The sequence below is a fragment of the Ictalurus punctatus genome, chromosome 5 (genome assembly GCF_001660625.3).
Source record: "Ictalurus punctatus breed USDA103 chromosome 5, Coco_2.0, whole genome shotgun sequence".
In the NCBI taxonomy this organism is placed as follows: Eukaryota; Metazoa; Chordata; class Actinopteri; order Siluriformes; family Ictaluridae; genus Ictalurus; species Ictalurus punctatus.
Genome location: NC_030420.2, coordinates 3,900,333 through 3,909,337, shown reverse-complemented (window position 1 = coordinate 3,909,337; position 9,005 = coordinate 3,900,333). Strand labels below are relative to the sequence as shown.

Here is a 9,005-nt window from a genome sequence, read left to right as displayed (position 1 = left end):
CATTTCTCTCGGCAACATTGTCCAAGCTCGGCCCGTTGGGACGGAAACTTTGTCAGTGAACAGTCGTTTTCAAACCTTGCCTCAGATGATGTTTGAGCTTGGACTCTCTGCCTTTCCAAGACTTTCACCACACCACTGTCTCCATGACGCTATGCTTAGAGTCATGGTCCTGTTCAAAGGCGACCAAAGTCTTTTGCATACTGGAACTTGTTTACTTCTAAGACTGTCCTATATTTGTTTCCATTCACCTTGCACTCAAGCCCGACCAGTTAAAGTATCACCCCCCCCCCCATCCCGCACACATGCACACGTGATGCTACCACCACCATGCTTCACTATGGGGATAGCGTTGGATTTATGCCACGTTTCAGGGGGTGTGGCTGTGAAGTACAACACATTTGTTTGGAGTTTTAATTAAAAGAGCTAGCCTGAGCTAACATCTTGGCTTTATATACACCGAACAGCCATAAGATTAATACCACCTGCATAATACTGTGTAGGTCCCACTTGTGCCATCAAAACAGCTCTGACCTGTCAAGGTGTGGACTCCACTAGACATCTGAAGGTGTGGTGTGTTATCTGGCACCAAATTATTAGCAGCAGATTCTTTAAATCCTGTAAGATGCGAGGTGTGGCCCCCATGGATCTGACTTGTTTATCCAGGACATTCCACAGATGCTGAATCAGACTGAGATCTGACTAAATCACTGGCCCAGTCAACACCTTGAACTCTTTGTCATGTTCCTCATACCATTCCTGAGCAATTTTTGCAGTGTAGCAGGGCGCATTATCCTGCTGTAAGAGGCCACTGGCATTAGGGAATACCTCTAGCCAAAAATCATTAGTTGCCAATGACACAAATGGTCATTTTTGTGTATATAAATAAATAAATGTATTTTCCCAACACACCACACCTATAGGCTGTGCTTGATGCACGCTTGTTGAAAAAACAAAACAAACAAAACAAAAAAACAAACACATTTTAAAACATTTTTATTGTTTTAATTTAGATACCAGAGTCAAAATTACATTCATACACACACACACCTTTGGGGGAAGGGGAGTCCACTGTCCATTGTTGCAACAGGAAGGACTGAGAAGAAAACTGAAAGTGCTATAAATATCATAAGTGCATGATGTGGTCAGGATCTAAGTGCTATTCACTCAACCTGAATTTACAGTATAATCCAATAAACAAAATCGGTTTTATTACCGATTAATAATAAAATAAAAAATCCATATTGAAGGGTGTGTCGTACTTTGATTCGAGACAAAACCAAAGGGTATGAACGAGATAAACTTTACTGTGACCATTTCAGACTTTTCCATCGTAATGTTTCATCACAGTTCCAAGATTTCCCTAAAAGCATCTAGGAAAGCATGCCTTTGGTGTCACTTTGCGCCACAGTATTAGTGAGCGCCTTCCCGCCGTCATCATCCTCAGCCTCTCTGTCCTCGGTCAGACGGTTTTACGAGATGTACGAGACAGGAGTGTAGTCCAGATCCTGCTTACTAGCACTCATTGCTGAGTGTGTTGTTCCACTCCCTCATCCTTGTCCTTCACCTGAGTGAAAGCAGAAAGATCAGGGCGAAATCACACAGCGTGCACAACTAATAACGCATCGGAGGTGTACGCTAGAACCAGTTCCTCACTATGTGCCTATAATCCGTTATACTACAATTAAATTATGAACAATTAAAGGTGCGATTATATTTTTGGGCAGCATTTACACCCCTGATATTGTTAAGACAATGAGCTTGAGCTAAGACCTACCTACTCAGTTCTGAATTTCTGAATAACAGCCTCAAAAAATGAATATAAAATGTTAGATACTTGGTTAAGGCTCCTTAGTGTGTATCAGTGCATGAATACATGGTTTGTTCGTGTTAACTAATATATTAAATACATAACGAATAAAACACTTAGGGGTGTGCCGTTATAAGAGACTAATCAAAGACAGGGTGGTGTGACTGAAGTTGATTGTTTTCAAACAGGACGGATAATAAATGTCGTAATCATGTTTTATATTTCTGTTTTTGGTCACCTGTTCCACCCCCTCCACCTCGGGGACGTAGAACTGCAGCATGTTCTGGATGCCGTTCTTCAGCGTGACGATGGAACTGGGGCAGCTGGTGCACGAGCCCTGGAGCTGCAGCTTCACGATGCCGTCCTCGAAACCCCGATAGAGCACGTCGCCCCCGTCCTCCTGCACCGTGGGCCTGGGAGAGGACGGAAACCGCACCTTTATAAGGACTGCTCCATAAAACAGGCGACATTTAAATGATTAGATATAAATGGCGTGACGGGAGGAAACAGAGACCGTGACGGCACCTGATCCGTGTGTCAAGCAGCTCTTTGATGACGGCGACGACCTCATCGTCATCGTCCGAGGGCGCTAGAGCAAAGTTCGTAGAAGTGTCAGGAGAAAAAAACGAAACAGAAAGCGCACAAACCGATATGTGGTCCGATTTAGCCTTAGAAAAATAACCACAGTATGAAAATCATCATCACGGGCCAGTATACTGACAGTACCGGTGTCTGCACGTGGAACAGCGTCTTCATTAACAACAGGAAGGCCTGACACGAAGAAGTCCATAATGGTGGCAAAGACGTCTGGTTTAATCACTTTCCACTCCGTGTGTGAATCAGTCTGACAACAAGAAAGCTCTACGGTTATTCATGTGTATTCTTTTTTTTTTTTTGAAAAACACTCATGGGTGATCTCATAAAAAATATATATATATATATATATATATATATAAATAAATAAATAAAATGTCCCCTGTACCTTTGTGATGGTTATGAAGTCGGGGCCTAAAAAGACGCTTTTGACTCCATCAATTCTGAAGAGCTGCCTGTAGATACGATTTAGGAGTTTGTATTAAAATCGAGAGTCAGCAAATATTTATCACAATTAGGAACAAAATAGGTCTGATACATCAATTTAAAGACACTGTACATAAACGCATCAACACCGATCAGCCAAAACATTAAAACCACCTGCCTAATATTGTGTAGGTCCTCCTTGTGCTGCTGAAACAGCTCTGATCCGTCGAGGTACGAATTCCACAAGACCTCTGAAGGTGTGCTGTGGTATCTGGCACCAAGACGTTAACAGCAGATCCTTTAAATCCTGTAAGATGTGAGGTGAGGTCTCCATGGATTGGACTTGTTTGTCCAGGACACCCCACTGACGCTCGATCGGATTGAGATCTGACTAATTCGGAGGCCGATTCATCACCTTGAACTCTTTATCGAGTTCCTCAAACCGTTCCTGAGCAAATCTGTGCAGTGTGGCAGGGCGCATTATCCTGCTGAAAGACGCCACTGCTATTAGGGAATACCGTTACCATGAAGTGGTGTACTTGGTCTGCGACAATGTTTAGGTAGGTGGTACGTGTCAAAGTAACTTCCACATGAACACCAGGACACAAGGTTTCCCAGCAGAACATTTCCCAGAGCATCACACTCCCTCCACCGGCTCACCTTCTTCCCATAGTGCATCCTGGTGCCATATCTTCATCAGGTAAGCGACACACACACACCCAGCCGTCGACATGATGTAAAAGAAAACGTGATTCATCAGACCAGGCCACCTTCTGCCGTTGCTCCATGGTCCAGTTCTGATGCTCACGTGCCCATTTTAGGTGCTTTCGGCAGTGGACAGGGGTCAGAGCTGTTTTGCCGGCAAAAGGGGGACCTACACCATATTAGGCAGGTGGATTTTAATGTTATGGCTAATTGTTATACACACACACACACACACACACACACATATACACATATATATGACACTGGAGACTCCTTCCATACATGTTAAATAAAGATCTCCTTACAGGAAACATCCCCACATTAATGATGATAGAATAAGCTACAATATGTTTTAATAATAAATGTAAGTGATTACCTGGCCAGTGGAGAGCAGAAAGCATCTCTGGGAGCGACAAAGTCCATAGTGCCCGAGTCTAACACCGTCCGCCCGGGGAGAAACTTCAAACTGTTTGGGTTTGGAGTGTCTTGAGTCTGAATAAACATGTTTCTCACTAGATGGGGGGAAGAAAAAAAAACAACAAACAGATTCTTACACCATAAGCGTAAAGTTAGTGTTTCCCGTTGTGCTCGAAATACTCACCAAACATGGCTGTAGGACATCGTGGCAATGTCCTCGTGTTGAAGGACAGTTTACCGAGTGCAGCTCCATGGTGATATCGACACGCAGGTGTTTTTCTAGGGATCGAGAAAGAAATCAGACCTCATTTAACTACCGTCCAATCTACCGTCTCTCGAGCAACACATTCAGGATGTAAACTCATGCAATGACCTGTAATTTAAATGATGAGTAAATTTGCTTATACTACATCACTCTTCAGTTCTCAATAATGATTGGTCAGAAGACCTTGATTAAGTTTCTATAACATCAGCTCTGACAATAGTGCCGGCTGACGCATTTATATCAACGCCCTTGTTCGAATGTGTTACCGTTTCTATACTAACAGCTCATTCACCTGTAAGGGAAGCGCCACACCATCAAAGTCGAATAATAAACAAATAAAAGCATGTCGTCGTTTAACAAAGAAAAAAAAAGATCTTGTGTTTTCTGTAAGGAGACTTTTGTTTAACAAGAACTTGTCTTAAGGATGTTTCACAATGTTAAATGTAACTATAAACGGATAAAAGTTGATTCATAAATTCCAAACTGTAATTGCTGGCAAACTGTCGTGGTATAAGAGGAATAAAACGTCCCAGGTACAGTAGCTCTACATCATCACAACACCCTGTCGGTGATTATATTCCGAAAAGAGCACGCCCCCAAGCGTCACCTCCTAACCATTACAAGAGAGTAGAAGAACTTTCTCGAAAAGCAACCATTTGCATTTAGATGAGTAGACCGCGGCAGCGTTGTTGGTTAAATATAAAATTTTACATCATAATCATAATAACAATAACAATAAATTGTACATAAGTATACCGAATTGCCTAATCTCCTTTAAGAAGTCACTGCGTCACTCAGACCTTGTCAGTGACAGTGAGACGCTACACAATATTTACGCAAATAAATCAGTATTTTCTGAGTCTAATCACTCCAACTAAAAATATCACATCGGAAACGGGAATATTCTAAAGTTACCACGTACGTTCCTGTAACGAGTGAAGAGAAATTCCGTAAAACTCCTGCACACCTGTACGCCGCCATGTTTGTGAGGGTAAAATGGCGTCACTTCCGCTACCAGGCTGCATGGTCAAACTGGAACTTCCGGTTTCACCGACACAAGTGCGCTAGGTGGCGCGCGAGACTCTTGACTGAAGTGAATCAAGCTAAACGGCTATAAATTGAATAATATAATACATCACATCATATAATGTGCGTATATATATATATATATATTCCCAGAAATAAAGTCTTCATAATGGTTTCTAAATTACTGACAAAAATATTCTTTGGCCATTAATAATAGCTAATAGTCTTTGGTCCTAAGGAAGAGAGTACATTTTGTCAGCCTCAAAAATCCAGTTCATTTTCCTTTATTCATGGTTATAATAATAATAATAATAATAATAATGCCAAAATGACGTAATCATTCAGCCAAAAATGTTGACTTTCAAAGGTTTTTTTATTTATTTATTTATTTTTTATAAAGTCTTTGGTCTACAATGCTAATGTAGTTTTCAGATGATAAGATTTTAGCATTAATGAATGTAAATGTCCCTATTAGCACTAGCAGCTGTCTTTAACGGCACCTTTTCACTTCCTCCTCAACACATAGTTTGTAGCACTACATGCTAGCATCAAAAATAATATCTGAAGGTGAACTGTACTGATTGTGTACTGTATTTCCATTTCCCCCCTCCCATTTCGCTCTGGTACAGACCCTTAAATCCATAAACGTATTAGTCAATCACGGCATGTTTGGCATCTGAAGTTTGTATTTTTAGCGTTATAGCTGCAGTGCAAAACTATCCAGTAATGGAAGCTACCACGAGTTTAGCATTGTGTAAAGCTTATATCATCACCTCCTCGTGCTCAGTGATGACCCTGACCCGGATAAAGTGGTTACTGAAGATGGATGAATGAATGAAAGTAGGATATATTTTAATATGGTTCAAACCCTTTACACTATATGGCCAAAAGTATGTGGACACCCGACCATCCCATTCCAGATTTAGTCTCCACTTTGCTGTTATAATAACCTCCACTTCTCTAGGAAGGTTCCACCAGATTTTGCCACATGGCTGTGAGGGTTTGTGCTCATTCAGCCTTACGAGTTGATGGTTTTATTTACGGTTTATTTCAAATTGGTGGAAGGAGTCTCCAGTGTCAGTACTTTGTTACAGCCAGAGTTAAAGCTTTGTTTCCTGGTCATCCTTTAAAAAATAAACTGTTATTATTATCAATTTGCCGTGGTATGGGAGGAATAAAACACTTATAGCACAATAATGAACTTATGATTGTTTATTTTATTTTTACTTTTTTTTTTTTCCCCTATAACAGCATGCCCAGTCATTTTTCATTCCTTACATAAAACACAAGATGCATCACACCCTTTGCATTACTGTGGAAAAAAAAATATATATATTAATACACAACTCCTCGTTTTTTTTTTTTCTTTGTACAGAACACACTTTGATGAATGACGTCCAAATCGAAAGGTGCTTTGGAAAACCCAAGTATTTAAAACGAGTGCCTTCATGATGACTGAAACACCAAACACTGCATTTCAGACTGTCGAGGTGCTGAACATGCACAAACCCCAAATACACACACACACACACACACACACACACACACACACAAGCTCTCCAAAAGTTTCAAACATGGATACATTTCATGTCACCAAATACCTCAAGATTATTATAAACATACACGGCTTTCTTTACACACATACACACAGCCTCCTACACAATGTTACTGTCCCAATAGGGAGTGTCAGGATTTTACCAAAGGTCATGTCATTGCATTTAAAGGTATACACACACACACACAAAAAAAAAATCCAGAGAAACAAAGAAAATAAAATAGACAGACAGAAAGAAAGACTGATATTTGGAACAACCAAAAGGTTCATCTCCAATTCAAGGACCCTGGAGAAATACAGCACTGGATGTATATTCGTATATGTGTTCAAGTGATACTCACATTACTGTCCAGCTTACTGTCCAAATGCAAACACAGCAACGTGGACCATCAATTGGAGTGTGATAATTCATCAGTGATCGTCGTTTTACAAATCATCAATAGCTTAACTACTGTAATTAAGACAAGATGACCCAGTGTCAGTTTTAATCACAATCTACATGTCAGTTTCTGTGCAACAAAATCCAGCATATGAAGGAGCCCCAAAGGAAACGTCACTGAAAAGGCAAAACCACGCTGAAATTGCATCGCAATCTGGTGTTGGCGGGTTTCCTTGGGGCTCTCCGGGTTCCTCCTCTCAAAAACAGCGACTGGAGACTCCAAATTGCTCCTAGGTATGAATGAGTGTGATGGACGATAGACTGGCATCCCATACAGAATGTATTCTTGCCTCGTACCCAGCGTTAACAGGTACGGGCTCCGGATCCACGACATCCCCGACCAGGATAAAGCGTTTACTGAAGATGAATAAATGTCAGGTGTTCATGATCGTGCTTAAGCAAAGTTAATGTTGAGGCTCAGGATACTGAAAATCTACAAAAATGCCAACCCATATGGATAAATGTAATGTCAAGAAGCAAAAACTAAACACTAGGACCCTTGATGATGAGATTAGTGCTATTGTGTCAACCATCTGAACATGGTGTGAAAGTGTAGCTCAGTAACACTCCAGCGAGAACTTCTCCATTGGTGGGGATTTTTCCATCACCAGTGTAAGCAGGTGAGATTAAGGGAGCGCACCAAGTAGGGAATACGTTTACATTTCAGCGAGGATGCGTCCTTCCAGGCTCAAGTGTACATTCATCTCAAAATCGGATTCTCGCTCAGCATAGGAATAAACTGAGGTAGGCGTAGAACATAGACATTTGGGTTTGCATTGTAGCTTAAACCAGGTAAGGACCGCACCTCGGCAAGTATGTGCTTCGTTCTTGCATACGGTTTTCACAGAAGGATTCTATCTTTTCGCAAGTAGACACCACAAAGATACTTCCTCGGCATCTTTCCATCGAAGAATCACCTCAAATTAAAGGATGCGGAGGTGACGAGATTAGTACGTAGTCCACGTTAGTGCTTCTCCTGAGGTCCTTTACGGTGAAAAGGCGCAGAGAGAAACGGATCGTCGGAGTTCACCTCGGGTCCCTCGTAATGTCGGGAGTATTTCGCTAAAGCCTGAGGTCGAAAGGGCAAAGGGGCCACTTGATCGAGGACGCTCTGCTCATGGCTGCCGTGATTAAAAGGCACCACGTTGGAGCGCTGCATCCCAGCCTGTGGGACTGGATGGGTGTAAACCGTCCCCCATGTTTCTTTTCTCTTTCCAAACGGCGCCTGGAGGAAGACATCTGCTTGTTGAGACGAAGCCAACGGACGAGGAAACGGAGCGTTCGCAAACACATCCACGTCGCTGTCGGCTTCCTGCACCACCTGAAAAGGTGCTTTCGAGAAGACGTCGGCGTTAGGCTCGGAAGGTTGGACTAAGTGGTTCTGAGATGGCTGGCGGGTAACCAGAGAGGACTGTGGGACATCACTGGGGTCAAGGTTTGAGGATGTCTGGAGGTTTCCTGAAGTGTCCAGCTCTTGTTCTTCGTCCTCGTCGAAGTCCTGCAACAAAGGTCTGGAGCCGCTGCAGTCGAGGCTTGACGCTTCGCTCGGCCTGGCCTCGCCCGTCCTCTCGTCTTCATCGCTGGAGTGCATCCAGTCTTCGGTTTGGTTTTCTGCTTTGTCGCCTTCTACAAGCGCGTCATAGCCGTTAGTCTTCCCCTTATCTTCTGGAGAACAGACACAAGAAAAAAAATGACATCCGTGAGTATTGGAATGCTCACAGTCTGCGGTAGATTCAGCAAGATGACCTCATGAGGTCAAATCAGGATGGCA

The 9,005-nt window shown here is 42.4% G+C and overlaps 2 protein-coding genes across 16 annotated transcripts in view; both read right to left on the bottom strand.

Moving 5' to 3' along the window:
• Window positions 1–976: 976 nt before the first annotated feature.
• On the bottom strand, window positions 977–5,264 carry nfu1 (NFU1 iron-sulfur cluster scaffold homolog (S. cerevisiae)). Its single transcript, XM_017467573.3, has 8 exons — window positions 5,137–5,264; window positions 4,134–4,228; window positions 3,909–4,044; window positions 2,790–2,856; window positions 2,534–2,651; window positions 2,333–2,396; window positions 2,046–2,220; window positions 977–1,564 (listed from the first exon to the last, which is right to left on the bottom strand). Exons 1-8 carry the CDS (start codon window positions 5,193–5,195, stop codon window positions 1,520–1,522), a joined length of 759 nt encoding a protein of 252 aa, XP_017323062.1. The 5' UTR covers window positions 5,196–5,264; the 3' UTR covers window positions 977–1,519.
• Window positions 5,265–6,437: 1,173 nt separating this feature from the next.
• The window catches only part of aak1a (AP2 associated kinase 1a), a 40,579-nt gene continuing 38,011 nt past the window's right edge, over window positions 6,438–9,005 (bottom strand). For 10 of the 15 annotated variants that reach the window (XM_047155408.2, XM_047155410.2, XM_047155412.2 and 7 more), the window contains one exon: window positions 6,438–8,899. In XM_047155408.2, coding sequence (XP_047011364.2) covers window positions 8,199–8,899 — 701 coding nt within the window. In that variant the 3' untranslated portion in view covers window positions 6,438–8,198. The remainder of the gene's footprint in view (window positions 8,900–9,005) is intronic. The other 5 variants (XM_047155409.2, XM_047155411.2, XM_047155413.2 and 2 more) reach the window with 1 other exon arrangement.